At 35.6% G+C, this 17,233-nt stretch overlaps 1 protein-coding gene and 3 non-coding genes across 9 annotated transcripts in view; 2 read left to right on the top strand and 2 right to left on the bottom strand.

Annotated features, from left to right (window-relative positions):
- atrnl1a (attractin-like 1a) overlaps positions 1-17,233 on the top strand; it is a 302,814-nt gene that overhangs the window by 29,360 nt on the left and 256,221 nt on the right. For 5 of the 6 annotated variants that reach the window (XR_009273863.1, XR_009273862.1, XM_058795280.1 and 2 more), the window contains exons 2-8: positions 3,341-3,424; positions 3,646-3,759; positions 4,770-4,898; positions 6,492-6,700; positions 9,047-9,221; positions 9,711-9,798; positions 13,679-13,934. Coding sequence is in view for 4 of the 6 variants with exons in the window: in XM_058795280.1 (XP_058651263.1) it covers positions 3,341-3,424; positions 3,646-3,759; positions 4,770-4,898; positions 6,492-6,700; positions 9,047-9,221; positions 9,711-9,798; positions 13,679-13,934 (1,055 nt within the window). In the remaining 2 variants the exon portion in view is untranslated. Of the gene's footprint in view, positions 1-3,340; positions 3,425-3,645; positions 3,760-4,769; positions 4,899-6,491; positions 6,701-7,815; positions 7,905-9,046; positions 9,222-9,710; positions 9,799-13,678; positions 13,935-17,233 lie in introns of those variants that run through there. The other variant, XM_058795279.1, reaches the window with a different exon arrangement.
- Positions 10,572-10,642, bottom strand: trnag-gcc (transfer RNA glycine (anticodon GCC)). The gene has a single exon. It is a non-coding gene; the product is annotated as a tRNA-Gly (tRNA).
- trnag-gcc (transfer RNA glycine (anticodon GCC)) lies at positions 10,893-10,963 on the top strand. The gene has a single exon. It is a non-coding gene; the product is annotated as a tRNA-Gly (tRNA).
- On the bottom strand, positions 14,827-14,897 carry trnag-gcc (transfer RNA glycine (anticodon GCC)). The gene has a single exon. It is a non-coding gene; the product is annotated as a tRNA-Gly (tRNA).

The raw sequence follows: 17,233 nt of genomic DNA on the forward strand, positions 1-17,233 counted from the left end.
AAACTATCCCAGAGATACTGAAGTTTGTTCTCATCAATTTTGTTGTCAGAGTGTGTCTCTTCGGGTTGCTACATATTTCTACCTTGTATGGTTTAAAGGCCTTGTTGTTTTAATAATGATTTCAGTTTGAAAGCGGCCTTTGTTCTCTTCAGAGAGTTCAGGTGTTGAGGTGAAAGTCGCAAGTTATTCTTGAGGTATTCATGTGTGGTTGCAGTTCAGAAGGATGTTGTGTGTTCAGCTGTGACTGAGTAGAATAGGGTATCCATTGTCTCATTACATTCGCATGGGGTAAAATACAGTGCATAGTAGCTTTTAATTTGTTATACGGGCCAATGTACAGCAGTTTCTGAGTACCTTGAGCCTTTGTAATTAATTTGCTTTAAGTCACCTTGGACAATAGAAAATATTTCAGGAGAATTCAGGTAGTCCATCCTGTCCCAGACAGCAGTGAAAGTAGGTTACATTTTATGACACATGAGTGAGTGGAAGAGAGGAGATTAATAAGGCACAATGCTTCAGGAAAAAAAAATAAAAATCTTGTGTCCTTTTTTGTTATATGTGTTTATCCTTCTTTCTTTAAAGCCGCAATATAATGGAATGTCATTTCTTCTATATTGTGACATATACTGTAAAAAAAAAACATATTTTTCGACATTGTAAGAGTATTGGAGCATGTTTTACAAGAAAATTCTGTTTCAGTTTAAATCCTAATTTTATGTTTATTTCAATGTGTTACTTGGTTTCTTTCATTTTATTAATTGTAAGCAACCCTGAAAATTGTTTCTATACCAATTTGCTTCTAGTGAAAGTGAAGTGACATGTCCCATACTTGGAATTTGTGCTCTGCATTTAACCCCTCCGATTGCACACACACACCCAGAGCAGTTGGGGTTTCGGTGGCTTGCTCAAGGGTCTCACCTCAGTCGAGGTATTGAGAGTGGAAGAGAGCACTGTACATTCACTCCCCCCACCTACAATTCCTGCCGGACCTGAGACTCAAACCCACAACCTTCAGGTTACAAGTCCAGCTCTCTATCCATTAGGCCACCTATCCACTTGGTGATACAGCTGAATGCGGTGCTTCTCTGCCGCTCGCTGCACAGAACAGACGCAGAGAGACGCGACACTGCGCCGGGAGAGTCAGATCATCTTCCAACTGAACCATAGCTAAGGTTTATCCAAAAATGTCGCTAGGTTTGTCAGTTTGTATATTCTATGGAAAAAGCCGCTAAAAGGGTCTGAAAGTTGCTAAATATAGTGCTAAAGTCACGGTCGTGTGTGTGAGACGCGGGAGCTGATGCAGCAGGCGGTGGATATTGTGTATGAGTTCTTCTGTGTCATCATCACGTTCTACTAGTTCTACAGCATCAGAACTTTCACGCTTAGTAACACATACAGCTGTCCTCGCCACAATGCAATAGTGAAAAGAGACCCCTCTCAAACAGTGTCGCGTTCCGAACGTTATTTAAATAACACCGGTATTGCGGTATTTTAAAAATTCATATCATAAGAAAAATAAACACCGGTATTCGGTATGAACCGGTATACCGCCCAGCACTAAACTATGCCATATTATTTTAGACAGTTGAGCCTTGAGAAATCAAAAACCTTGTTTTTTTTGTCTTTCTGATGTTGAGGGTGAAATCCATCAATTTTTTTTATTGCCAAGTCATAATAAAAAATAATAATAGACTAAGATACCTTCTAGGTTGCTGTTTTCCAAAAACAAGCAGAAAATGCCCTTTTTTTCCACTAATGTAGGCAAGTGTCTGTTGTTGATAGTGCCATGTCTGTTGTGCTAGCCTGAGGATCTCTAGTCATCTGCCTCAGCTCACTTTCTGTCCTCCATTTGAGCTCCTGCTACAGTCAGGCCCAGTCTAAACACAAGCACAGTGTGATCAGTGTGTTTGATTGACATGATGACAGGCTTTTTGCATAGATATTACATACATAGATATATAGTGAAAATTTGTTGTTCAAGTTTGTGAAACCTCAGTATTAAAATACATTGAAATTAATCATATTTTTCATTTTTATAGTATTTAAACAGTAATCAAGCTGTAGTTAAATGGACTCTGCAGCAACATAAAATAGGCTATGTATTATGACACATCTTTATTTTTGAATGGGCAGTCATTTTTTTTTTTTTTTTTGTCTATATTGAGGTTTAGAATGTAGCTTGTTTAATAAAATGTCAAATTAAACAAACAAAAAAAAGTCATATTTTCCTAAAAGTTGTTTTCCCCTAATGTTTCAGTGTTTCATGGGTGGTGGTTATGAAAAATCCACTTTACTGCAAAACAAGGGTCATGGGTGATTCACTACTGTAGAATTCTCAAAACAGAAGTCATAATGTTTGTATTTAATTCTGTGGTCATCACTGAAGAAAACACTGTGTCCACTGCATTTAGGATTGAGTGATTTGTTGTGCCAGTTGTTCATTACGTTATGCTCTGACTCATTGTGGCTGGTGCTGCTGGTGATGTTCGCCTCTTGCGCTGTTTGTGTGATAAACATGGTTTTTGGTGCATAAGCTGATCTCTTGATTGATGTGCAGTTGCTGTGACTGGCTCTGTAATATTCTGGTCTTGGCCGTCCTCCATTGTCAGACAAATGAGTATATTTTGCTTCAATCCGTTGGGATTATGACCCTCGTTTCTGTGTTGGAGGAGGAGGGATGGAAAATGAGGGGAAAGAGGATGAATCAGGAGCAGGTGGTTGCACCAGTGTCACATGGCCAGTTTGTTGGCGCACGTGGATGGCGTTTCGTGATGGTGACACTGGACGCTGTAGAGGATTTTACTGGGCAGGCTGTGTAGTCAAGATGTCAAAAATCCTAATATCACACACTTCATCAAGTTTCAAACATGCTTGAATTTTTATTCATGTATTATTGCACTTAAATCATGCACATATGATACAGTTTATACTGAATTTGATTAATCAAATAAAATGCTAAGAATTACATTTGTTTTTCTGGACCTTAAAGTATGAAGACTTTAATTTTTCTTTTCTTTTTGGAAATAGGAGTTTCCAAAGCATTTTTTTAAGCATTCAGTGACCTTTTTTTAGTGTTTGTATAACAATCAGATTTTATATTTTGATTTTGCATATTCTATAATTGCATATTTTGAAGACATTACAATTTTTATGTTATTATTCTATAGTTTTATTAATTTTTAATATGTAGAGGTTTATCTTAGAGAATAAAAATATATATATGCACATGTGCACAACTGTCTGAATTCACATATATACTGTAGTTATCAATTCTCTATTACTTTGGTTTTATCAAGGTCCTTTTGAGATGTCAGCTGATCCTTGTATTTTTCTTTGTCAGGTTGACAGAGTCATCAGGATCACTCACTGATGGACCAGTTAACTACAAGTACAAGACTAAATGCACTTGGCTGATTGAAGGATAGTGAGTACCACTATGTCAAGCCAGTATCTCAGTCTTTGCTATTTATATTTATTATTTACCAAATGTTTTTGTTCAAAGCAACTTACAAATTAGAATTCAAAAAAAAAAAAAAAAAAATGTTTGGAGCTATTAGTGGACATTAGTGGATTTTAGGTTTAAATACAATTGTCTTATTATTAATTATTTTTAAAAAATAACATATTTTCTGCTTTTTATTTTAGCCCAAATGCTGTGCTCAGGTTGAGGTTTAACCATTTTGCCACAGAGTGCAGTTGGGATCACATGTATGTCTTTGATGGAGACTCGATTTACGCACCTTTGGTAGCTGTGTTTAGGTAAGTGATATTGGAATCAAAGTCATTAATACACACAAACTGACACAGCGGATACAAACGTCAATTCATGTCAAACAGAAATGCATTTTGTTGGCCTAAGACAGTGCATAAAATATCATCATAATATCAGACTATGTCAACCATGAAGTTTGCTTAAAAAATGTTTGCTGATCTTTAATTTGTGTTAATTTGACTTTTTTCCCTTAGCAATACAATAATTTTTTAATTGAAAGCATAGCGAGGATGTTAACCTCTGTTCACCCACTAATTTTTTTTATTTCCCAGTTCATCATTTAGCCTCATCTGCAATCATTAAGGAAATGAATGATGAATTCTTTAATTAAAATGACTAGAATGTAGAGTAATAAATGGCAGGGAATCTAAATAGCAGGAGAAATATGCATATCTCAGAAATTTACTGCTGATTTTTGGAATTGCTGGTGACAAACTAAATTACACTTAATTCTGCAAAAAAACCTACAGCGATTAGAAAAATGGAACATGCAAATTGCCCCAAAAGAACTCTTTAGTGACCATCCACTTCTGTGAAGCACTGCGAATGACGTAATAAAGTCAGTCTCCCTATGCTTTCTGACTACTTAAGTTAGGTGTCACATTATAAATGAAAGCAGTCTGTTTGCTTCACTCTGTTTTCTCTCTTTTTCTTTTCTTCTACCTCTCAAATGTTATCTCTTATGCCTTTTTAATGGGATAGGCCTTGTTTTCAGATGACCTGCTGTGTACTTTAGTGTGTGTTCATGTTGGTGTGCAGTGTCTGGTCCATTGCATCTCTGTGGTTGTCAATTTTGTTGTACTGAAGCACTGATAGTGAGCTTATCCTCTTCCATATTAGTAGAATATTGGACAGTCAAGAGCATGCAGTAGAGATTTATCCTGCTCCTTATGCTGTTTGCTTAGCAACAGCTGTCCTCATGCTGAGTGGAATATGTGAACACAAAGGAAGGAAGTCTTTCCTGTCTCATTTGTGTGTCATACTCTTGCATGTCCAGTGGCCTGGTTGTCCCAGAGACTAAAGGAAATGAAACCATTCCTGAGGTGGTGACCACATCTGGATACGCATTGTTACACTTCTTCAGTGATGCTGCCTACAATCTTACAGGATTCAACATCTTTTATTCGTGAGTATGGTTATACAGTCACAATGCTTTAATGCATATATATATATATTTACATGAAGAGTTCATTTGCAAAAACAGATAACTCCATTTTTAACAATTCTCAAAAATCATGGTTTTTCATTGTGCATTCTAGTTAATCTCAATGAAACTACAGGTGTTATTTTTTTGACTAGGTAACACAATAAAAACATGATAACATAATAAAAAACATGATTTATGAACATTTTTTAAAAATTATCTGTTTTTGCAAATAAACTCTACATACATATATATATATATATATATATATAGTACCCTCCACTAGTATTGCTACCCTTGGTAAATATGAGCAAAGGCGGATGTGAAATCTGCATTGTTTATCCTTTTGATCTTTCTTTCAAAAATTCACAGAATTCTAACCTATCATTGAAGTAAAACAATTGAAGTGGGGAGAAAATCTCATGATAAAATAAATGTTTTTCTCCAATGCATGTTGGCCGCAATTATTGGCACCCCTAGAAATTCTTATGCGGAAAATATCTCTAAAGTATATTCCCATTCATATTTAAAAATTGTTAGCACACCAGGGTGACTAGGAGCATGAAAATCCCCATTTCCACCATTAGGGCAATAATTAAGAGGTTCCAAAGATGTTACAAATCTGCCTGGAAGAGGACATATGTCTATATCGTCCTAATGCACATTGAGGAGGAGAGTTTGAGCAGCCAAAGACTCTCCAAGGACCACAGCTGGAGAATTGCAGAGATTAGTTGAGTCTTGGGGTCAGAAAAAATATCAAACATCCCTTACATCACCACATGTTGTTCGGGAGGGTTTCAAGAAAAATTCTCCTTGCTCATCCAAAAACAAACTCCAGCATATTCAGCTGCCACACACGACTGGAACTTCAAATGGCACTGGTTTCTATGGTCAGATAAAACTAAAAAAGAGCTTTTTGGCAGCAATCCCACCAGATGGGTTTAGTACAAAGAGGGATAAAGAGTACCCCATGCCATGCCCACAGTTAAATATACTGCTGGATCTTTAATGTTGTGGGCCTGTTTTTCAGCCGGAGGTCCTGGACATCTTGTTTAGATGCATGGCATCATGGATTCTATCAAATACCAACAGATTAAAAAAATCTAAACTGCCTATCTAGACTGCCTCTGTTTGAAATCTTATAATGGGGCGTGGTTGAATCTTCCATCAGGATAATAATCCAAAACAAACATCAAAATCAACACAAAAATGGGTCACTGAGCACAAAATGAAGCTTTTGCCATGACCGTCCCAGTCCTCTGACCTGAACCCATGTAGAAAATGAGTGGGGTGAACTGAAGAGAATCAACAACATGGAGCTGTGAATCTGAAGGGTCTGGAGAGATTCTGGATGAAGGAATGGTCTCTGATCTCTAATCAGGTGTTCTTCAAACTCCTAAGGCATTATAGGAGAAAACATTTAATTGGATGCCAGTAATAATTGTGGCCAACATGAACTAGAGAAAGCATTTATTTCACAATGAGACCCCCCCCCCACACACACACACCCACTTTCAATTGTTATATGTTCAATATATACATTCCTGATCAATCTCCCCCTGCTGTGTTTTTCAGGATAAACTCCTGTCCTAATAACTGTTCAGGTCATGGAAGGTGTACAACGGGTAACTCCATCTCCAGCAGTGTTTACTGCGAGTGTGAGCGATACTGGAAAGGTGAGGCCTGTGACATTCCCTACTGTTGGGATGACTGTGGCAGTCCTGACCGGGGATACTGCGACCTCACCGGAGAAAAGCTCTGTGTCTGCAATGATAGCTGGCAAGGTGAGGGGCAAGTAATTTTTCAGATGTCTTTTATGTCTTTATGTCTCCAAAACTGTCAGATTTTTTGATAATGTAAATGTTCTCATACACTACTGTTCAGTGACTGGCTAGTAAGATTTTTTTTTGTAAGAATTTAACACTTTTATTCAGCAAGGATGCATTAAATTGATCACAAGTGACATTAAAGAGATTTATAATGTTGTAAAATAATTATATTTCAAATAAATGTTGTTCTTTATATTCATCAATGAATCCTAAAAAAATTATAATTTTTTTTTTTTTACAAAAATATTAAGCGGCACTACTGTTTTAAAAATGATTAATAATAAATGTTTCTTGAGCACCAATAGAAGAATATTTTCTGAAGAATCATGTGACACTGACGACTGGAGTAATGATGCTGAAAATTCAGCTTTGCCATCTCTGAAATCAATTACATTTTAAAGTAAATTTAAAAAAAAGTAGAGGTAATTTAGAATGTAATATTTTCACTGTATAACTGTTACTCCTTTCAAAAAACATAAACATGAAATATTAGACTGTTTTTTTTAAGGGTAGTGTACATTTGTGCATTTTCCCTATATGAATTTTTCAAACTCCATGTGACTGCAAATACATTAAATATTCTTTAAAGCCACCTAAATAAACACCAGTAACAAAATCACAATGAGTCTTATGTTTTATGTCAGTAGTGCCACCTGCTGGTTATCAATGATATGTTGGTTAATTTAATGATGCAACATCTGGTGAAAGTAATAAACATATAGCTGTGAATATTAGCAATTATACAAGTATATAATTGCAAATATAGATTTTATTAGTGTACAGTTTCAATTGTATTTGGTTACTGGACATAATGTTTTGATATTTAAAGACCCCCTGTGTTGAAAATCAAGTTTTTAACGTTGCTTACAATGTCTGTCTGGTGTGTTAATATGCCTAAAGAAAACCATTTGCAAATTTATCAGGCAACACCATTGCTGAGGATTTTCTCCTTAAAATTGCGGTGTACCAAAGAGAATTTCAAAAAGGCATCTTGAAAACGCCATGTAACAAATCCCATCAACCTGCTGGGCGGGGCTTTTCATACCTGGTGGGTCGTATGTTTCTGTTTACAACGTGTTTTTGCTGCGTTGCGCATTGTAGCCAATTACAGACATACCTGTTGATTTTATGAACGCAATGGCCAATCAGAGATGTTTAGGTAAGTCAGAATCCACTCACCGCTGAAAACGGCAGAGTTTTGTCCAAGGCTAAATTCTGCACGGTCGCGAATCCTCTCTCATTATACCAAACAAGGTGCAAATAAGATGTAAGTAGGAAGATGCGACTGAATAAGATAATAATTGGGCAACATAGAGATTCAGAAGTGACATCTTTTTATTCATATAGCTAATGGGAGCGCTCTTTGCGCATTTATGGATATAATCCATTCAGAATATATTGACTCACGGGTTCACTCTCAGATAACTGTTTATCTATTATTGCCACTTGCCATTGTGTAGTGTTTAACGCTGGTGCTTAAGTTCAATGAGTGGAAAAGTGGAGAGCTGGTGTTTTTGAGTCATGGCGGGGACGAGTTAACATATTCATGGCTCCGAGCATGCTAAGTGAGGTGAGGTTGTAGTTACATTCATGGCATAAAAACATTATTTGCATGGGGAAAGCGTTTAAACATGTAATTTTGATTAACAAAGATGAGTTTTAAGAGATAAAATTAGTGACTGCAGGGGGATTTTAAAGTACTTGACTTGTTTTTGGCGGTCTATTCTTCTGATGCTAAGATGATTCGCAGTTGTTTAATGACTTTATGATGGAGACGACTGGAGAAATGTTGGGAAAAGACTGCCCTCTCTGGCGTGATGTGAACTTGCAACCTTATTCTTCGTTTAGACTCGAGAGTGGCTTTTACTAACCGCTAGATGGCAGTGCTGGATCATTTTTAAATCAGTCCTTCAAACGTGTAGCTGCTTTAAATTGTAGTAATTCATAGTGTATGTAACAACAACAAACGGTTTTATTCTTTTTTTATGCTCCTTTTATTATTACCATTTTTATCACCATTTATTCAGCAATTTTTAACACATGCACTTATGATTAGATTTCTGAGGTTTGATTTATCAGAGCATTTGTAATTCAAGGACAGAAACAGCATATTTGCCTGAGGTATTTGACTTGTTAACCATGTTATTGAAAATACATATCAAGTTGTTGACAGTTCTGGTTCATATCCCTCAGTGTTTGTTCAGAGTCGTAAACTAGACACACACATCTTCTGTGAACAAACACTTCTCTGTAGTTTAATTTGCCCGTCTAGTTTCTTATCTGACTTCTTTCTCATCTCAGGTCCAGATTGCTCTTTAAAAGTTCCTTCGGCTGAGCCGTACTGGTTTCTGCCTAATGTGAAGCCTGATGGACAGTCACTAGACCGGGTTTCCCATAAAGCAGTGGTTCATGGGAAGCTGATGTGGGTGATTGGAGGGTTCACCTTTAACTACAGCTCCTTTCAGATGGTAATAAAGTAAGTTCTGCCGCCTGGCGACATAATAAGCCAATATTTTGTACTTAATTTCATGCATCACATCACTTGTATCTATAAGAATTGTTCATGCACACTTGTGTTTAATTATGTGATGTGATCTTTAAAAGCAATTTTTGATATTCAGGGTTTGATGTTATATCCCTAAAAAAAAAAATCCTAAAATATGTATCATGGTTTTTACAAAATTCTTAAGCTGCACAACTGTTTTTACCATTGTAATAATAAATGTACCAAATCAGTATATTATAATGATTTTTGAAGGATCATGTGACACTAAAGACTAGTAATGGCTGATGAAAATTCAACCTTGTCAGCACAAAAGTGAATTACATTACATTGTTTTTACAGTATTTTGATCAACCTCTTTCACAAATATAAACATTTTTACTGTGTACATTTTGTCAACTTGCAAAGAATGTGCAGCACTTTCTCTTTCTTCCTTTTTTCTTACGTTCCTCTGTTTTGCAGCTATAATCTAGAAAGCAGCACATGGGATGTAATACCAATCAACGGTGGCCCTCTGCAGCGCTATGGACACTCTCTGGCTCTTCACAAGGTAAACACACTTCTAATTACCATACCTTGCATAATAATGCCTCAGTGAGGGATTTGACTGTTTGCAATTACAATTCAGAGCCTGTGATTTACATTTGAGAAGATGTGACCTCAGTCATTGTTGTCCATAATGTTACAGGGTCAGATAGTGTTTAGCTGCATATTGCATCGAGTTGCATATACTTTCATTATTTTGTAGCAACAGTGCCCTCTAGTGTTTATTTAGAGTAGTTTTTATCAGGTAATGTAGTAATCATTACATTATAAAATCCTGACAGTTTATGCTTTAGTGCTATTTAAAAGATGGTGTTAAATGATATATAGTCTCTTGATTTGTCATGTACTCTCTTTTTCCTGGGTGTCATGCTTCCCTCTGTAGGAGAGGTCAGCACTTAATAATATCCCAGGGTAAGCTTCAGGGTGATTTGATATTAGAGATTCTTACACCAGTGATTTAACATTATAGCTTTTAGCTTAGCAATGCAGCGGTTAGCATAACTGTTACATTTTTCATTATTTACTGATAAGCAGTATTTTTGTGTGTATTAAACATGGGTACTTGATCAAATGCATTCTCTATGTTAAATTTTGTTTTTAGTTGTGTTAAAAAAAACGACTTCCTCTTTCCAAATCTTACTGCACTTACTTCTCTTTGTTTATTTTACTTGTTAAATGAACAGGTTGTCATAAACAGTTAAAGTTAGCTAAGTATTAATTTGTTTCTGTAAAGTGGTACATTTTGTTTTGTCTGGATTGACAAAAGAAAAGCTGTGTTGCATTGGCCGGGAATCGAACCCGGGCCTCCCGCGTGGCAGGCGAGAATTCTACCACTGAACCACCAATGCTTACATGGAGGGAGTTATTGCGCTCTCGTGGTCATGTGGAATGTGTAGCTCACATGGCGGCTAAAACCAATGTGATGAAAGCAGGAGCGTCAGCACAAAGAGTAGGGAAACCAGAAGTATAAATCAGAAACGGGAAGAACTGGAGAAACAAAAGGAAGTGTGCGCACTGTGGAATGTGTAGCGTGTAACTGAGAGTATGGTGAATGCAGTATCACATGACCACGGGAACACCCACTGATCTTCCATGTGAGCATTGGTGGTTCAGTGGTAGAATTCTCGCCTGCCACGCGGGAGGCCCGGGTTCGATTCCCGGCCAATGCAGCATATCTTTTCTTTTGTCAGTCCAGATAAATGTGACGACTTTATTGGAACAACGTAAGTACTTAGCTTAGCCTGCATGTTTAACAAATAGAATGAAGAAAGTAAAGGAATAATGGCGGAAACAACTGAAAAGAGGAAGTTAAAACCATAATGCATTTGATGGTTTTGATCCTAAAAACTGAACTTTCCAAAAAAAAAAAAAAAGGTCTGTTATTGTGACAGTTTATTAAAAAAAAAGACATATCGAATGAGAGGGTTCACATACTTTTTGGTTTTTTTTTTTGGACAAAAAAAATAAATAAATGTAGTGTAAATCAAGTCTGGGTGTGTGAACTGAGATAGTCAAAGTCAAATCAGAGTCGTTTATTGTCAAATGTACAAGTACCATGTATGAAGTACAATGAAAATCTTACTTGAATGCTTTTCCACAGACTATAGACAACACAGAATACAATAGGCATTATTGCTGCAGTATGTACAAAAATATGCACAAGAATAGACAGGACTCATTTACACCTAGAGAACCACTGTCATCCCTCTAGGTAAGGTTTTTTGTTTGGATGACCTTCATTTTGTTTAGATAACGAACTATAACTGGATTTAATTTTGGCTGAGATGCATGCTGTCATGCACAACTGAGATGTATGTTTAATTTAAGAAATGGGGTGAAGTTATTCCATACACAACTGTGAATCACATTCTTTCCACCGCTGGGTGTTCGTTTTCACCGCCAGAGCCAGTGATAATGTCTCCGGATTCATAAGAATGTTTATACTGCTAATGGTTTCTAAGATACGCTCACTGAGTCTGAAGGAAATAAGCAGGAACTTTCTCTCAGTCCACAGTGTAAACTGGTTTTACCGGGCTACTTTTAAGTTAGAATAATACAACAGTGGATATACCCGTGCAACAGTTTAGTGGTCATACGTACACTTTCTCTCTCATGCACAGTGCACATTATGTTTTATATAGGCTGTTTTCATTGTGGCAAAAGTTCCCTGGCAAATGGAGAAATTAAAATCATCTAGCAGATGTCTTTATTTGTCGAATGCACTTTGATGATAGGAATGCAGTAGCAGGCTAGCGAATGCATTTACAGAGGATTAGAGGTTGTGCATGCTTGTGTGTGTGTACATGCATATGAGTTCAGTCAGCAGAATATGAGATGGCCTTTTGCTTACGGTTTCATGAATCATAAAGCGGCTGTCTGCACTTTTATCTGAACCAAACAAATGTGCAGATATCCTCAAATTCTTCTTTTCCATTCTGATAGTCATTAGGCCAACCGTTGCCTTCGAAAGTTACAATATCAACAAAGTACAAAACACAGGGTTGCATTTATATATATATATACTGTATGGCATGTGACTATACACCGCCGTTCAAAAGATTGTGATCAGTAATCAAAAATATATATTGTGAAGTATTGCAATTTAAAATAACGGTTTTCTTTTCGTTTAATAATTTCTTTTCGGTTTTAATAATCGTTTATTCTTGCTGAATTTTCATCAGCCATTACTTCAGTTTTCAGTGTCACATGGTTCTTCAGAAATAATTCTAATATGCTTATTTATTGTCAATGTTGGAAACAGTTGTGCTGCTATTTATTATTATTATTATTATTTTTTAATAAAAGTGTGATTCTTTTTTCAGGATTTTTTTAAAAAGAACAGTATTTATTTTTAAAAGTTTCATCAAAGAATGAAAAAAAAAAAAAAAACCTGTTTCCAACATTAATAATAAATCAGCATATTAGGACGATTTTTGAAGGATCATGTCACACTGAAGACTGGGGTGTAGTGATTCTGAATATTCAGATTTGCATCACAGAAATAAATAGTTTCAAGTATATTAAAATAGAAAATCATTATTTTAAATTGCAATAATATTTAAAAATATTGCTGTTTTTTTCTGTATTTTTGATCAATTAAATGCAGCCTTGACAAGCATAAGAGACTTAATTGTTAAAATAAGTGTTAAAATAATCGTTTTATATTTGAATATATCTTTATCTGAATTTTCAGTAGCCATTTCTCCATATAACTTGTCACATGATTCAACCAAAATTTCTTATTATTATCAGCAGTTTTGCTGCTTAATATTTTTGTGGAATATTTTGTCTTTGATAAATAAAATGTTAAAAAACTGCATTTATTTGAAATAGAAATAGAAATATTTTGTAAATGTATTTACTGTAATTTTTGTTCAATGTAATGGGGTATTTGATTGATAAAAGTAATAATTTCTTAAATCTTATTGACCCCAAACTTTTGAATGATAGTATATGCAGTTAATAAAAAGTACAAAAAATAACTTTTGTATTTTTTATGTAATGATTATAGGACACCTATAGTTTAATTGGTGTTCAGGAGATTGGTCTTTTTGACCTGGGATAAGCTCATAACCTTTCTAAACTTTGTAAACACCACATTGCGATGGTAAAGAGACTAATTTTCTGTAGTTATACGCTCAAGTTCGAGTCTTGTTTTTGTTAGTTAAAGAGATGCAGCAGTGTCACAAGGCTTGAGTTTGTTCTCCATGGAGTCCTTTCCAGATGCAGTGTATTGATTGGCTGTTTACACAGGAGAATATGTGCTACTGCAAAGCGGTTAAATTGGTCTCCAACTTTTGCTCAGCCTGAGGTGATGTAATACCTCAAATGCTTGCACAAGAACTCATCATATCATCTTAATTTCTCTGCTCTATCCTTTACAGGATGATATCTACATGTTTGGTGGGAAGCTGGAGGCAGGCTCCGGGAACGTAACAGATGAACTGTGGCTGTTTGATACACGTACCCGGTCTTGGTCCCCCAAAACACCCAGCCCTGGGCTGCAAGTCCAACCCTTTGCTGTGGAGGGACATACTGCTCACATAGTGGACAACAGGAATGGAGAACCCATCATGGTGGTGCTTTTTGGCTATTCACCCATTTACAGCTACCTCAGCCTTGTCCAGGAGTACAACATTCGTAAGTGCAGATATGTGCCTTGAAATAGATTCAGGATTGCATTATTGAGAAAAATATTCTTCACATGAACTGAGCGTGTAGTTTCACGACAGAGGCTGCATTGATGTCAGTCTGACAAATGCAGACAGTTTCTCTGGCTTCCAGTAGATGGCAGTGTATTATAACATTTACTTAGTGCAGCGCTTTAGTGATGACATGGTGAGTTGACATGGCCAGTCTCATTAAAGTGAAGGTTTTCCACTTTCTTTTCTTTCAGTGGTATTTTCTACTTGACTCGACTCAAACACACACCCACTCAAACGCACACTCATGCTTTAGGTCATTAAGAAGTGGTGTACCTGAAGTGCACTGTCTGGGATTGAACAATGATTAATGTGTCTGAGCTCTGTTGAGACTCCACTTAAATCTCTCTTTCTTATGCTTTTGGTTTCCCCCTCTTACTCTTTCTCTGGTCGTACTCTATAAATGAATACATGAGCTTATTAGAGCTGGTGAAAATGATGGCAATCACACCCCGCTACACATCTGTTAAAATTGATGACATTAAAAGCTTGGCGAAATTAGAATGATGCAATATTTGAAGAGAAGTTTTTCTTAAACTTAAGATATAGGAATAAATACAGTGATGTAACAAGTCAGGATAGCAAGGAAAGGCAGAGACTGCTTAACCGTGGGATCCTCTGTCTTTGTAACACTTAGTCATGTGTAATTCATTACAGATGTTCTACCAGCGAGCAACTAACCACAGTCTTGAAATCAGACGAGAATGCTAAATGTCGGCGTGTTAGATGTAGTTATGCCACAATATTAACTTATGTTTAAAGTTAGTTTTAATGTATAAATGTATTTTCTATTTCCTTAATTTGAAAGTAACGTGTTAAAAATATATTGTTGCATTGGCCGGGAATCGAACCCGGGCCTCCCGCGTGGCAGGCGAGAATTCTACCACTGAACCACCAATGCTCACATGACTTATATGTTTGCTGACACGTGGTGTTCCGTGGCTGCTCTTGTAATATTTTCCCTTTTTTTTCTCCATTATTTTTATTCCTTTCAATCTTTTCAATCTTACTGACTTTTTTTTCTTTTCAGAAGTTTATTTTTGCATCCGTCATGCCCCTCATTAAAGTTTAGACATAGATTCTTAGATTAGACATAGATTAACTATAGAATTTTTTTCCTTCCATGTATGATCAATGAAAAGAACATTACAGTTTTTTTTTCAACTGCTTACAAACATTTTCAAAACTTTGCCTCTTTTTTTCAAAACTTTACACACAAATCCAAGAATTGCAAACAACAAAATGCAAAATGCTTCACATCTCTTGCAAAATGAAGCATTGCATTCAAAATATCACAAAAAAGCAAACGTTTGCAAACACCTTTGCCATAAATTAATTCCTGTTAGATTTTTGTGTGTTACATAGAGAATTGTGTGTTGTGTTTTGCAAAAAGTGTTTTATGAAAATGAAAACTGAGTCAAAGGCAGAGAATTAATGTATGGTTTTGCAGTTTTGGTGTGTGGTTCTGGTGTTTGAGTGTCAGGTTTCAAAAACTGTGTGACAAGTAAAGATTTTGTGTGTAAGCAGTTAAAATTATATGTTTCGAGTATATGTGGGTCATTGACGTATAAAGATTTTCGACAGGCAAATTTTACAATACAAAAAATTTTAATATCTTTTGTAGTTGTTCAAACATTAAGAAGGTTGTGTTGTGTACATATAAATTCATATAAAAATTTTAAATGAAGTGATTTTAGTGCTTTTTCATCTAGATGAATCGGCCGTAGCCTTAAAAAATGTCATATGGTGCGACCATGATTTATATTAAAATTAATTAATTTCCTTAACATGCTTAACATTTTTTTTTTAGATGTTCTCAGTAATTAAAGTGTTTAGAAACAAAGTATTTGCATTTCTTTTGAGTTTTTGTAAATAATGATCTCATATTTTTGTTCTATAATTTCAGAGTTGCCTTCTTAATTGTAGTTAGCGGACTTATTTTTTCTGTAAATTGCATAAAACTGATAAAAAATATTTTAAAAATACCATTCACTTAAGCATACTATAGCATTGATTCATATTTCAGCCACAGAAATTAGATAATTTATTTTTAATTTAATACAGTTATTGCTATTATTGGTCGCACCACGTGATGAGTGGCAGCTCCAAATGGCACAAAGACCTTACATCATTAAAAATCTATTTAAAGAAATGTGTGAAAAGTTCAGCATATGGCATTAACTGCAGTAATTTTTTTAGACCCATTTATTTCTAAACTTTGCCCAACCTTGGCTGCTCAGTTGACACTTCGCCGGGAGTTTGATTAACAGGCAATCTGAGCAATCATAATGCCAAATCTGCCATTTTTGTCGTTCCGACAAACAAACCAGACAGGAGAGTAGATTAACGTTGGTGGGCTTGAACTTGAAAAATAGTGTGTATTGACATCTTTTTACAGTTGAAACAAGATATCTTCTGATGTTCATTCGTTTATTTTGTGCTATAACTAGTAAGAGATGATTGGCTCACATGCCGCTTGACCTGAGGTGCTACAGCGATCTGTCACGACACATTAAAGAGCCACAAAACAGTATTTGTTGTTTGAATTTCTTAAAAAAATGACAAAATTTGAACTGAGACTTTGCTCTAATGTCGGCGTGTTGTCAGTATCTTCTTTGCTCTGTGATGTATTTTTCACTGCATGAGTACATGATGTGTGGCATAGAAGTGCCATGGTTTGTTAGATGTAGCAACAGTAACTAAGGGCGGGTCTTTGCGAAGGGTCAATTTATAGTAGCGGAAGATTGCTGGCTCAGGTTCTGAGATGAAATCATAATCCTCTTTCTTACAGCAGAAAATTACATCTGGAGTTTTTGCTTGACTGCAGGGTCAGAATTAACATGCTGCCTATGGCGAGCGATTATTTTACTTTGCTTGGCAGTGGAATCTGGTAAAATAGATTAAAATAGTTATTAATAAATATATAATAAATGACTAATAAATGCATAGTTACCAAACTTTAGATACTCTAAATTATTATTTTTTGCATTTTTTCTCATATTGTACAAAGATTAAACATAAACTGCCCGAAATGACCCAAATTGCATAAAAATCTATTTTAAATTATATTAAAATAAAGTATTTTGTGTATATAAACTATTAATTGAATATAAAAGCACAAAAACGGCAAATCTGGGACATATATCTATAATGGAAAACAGCAGTGGTCGCACCACATGATATTTGGCAGCACCATGATATTTTCAAATTCAGTCAAAATTTACAAGCATAGAATTA

Source organism: Onychostoma macrolepis, chromosome 13, assembly GCF_012432095.1.
Source record: "Onychostoma macrolepis isolate SWU-2019 chromosome 13, ASM1243209v1, whole genome shotgun sequence".
Taxonomy (NCBI): domain Eukaryota; kingdom Metazoa; phylum Chordata; class Actinopteri; order Cypriniformes; family Cyprinidae; genus Onychostoma; species Onychostoma macrolepis.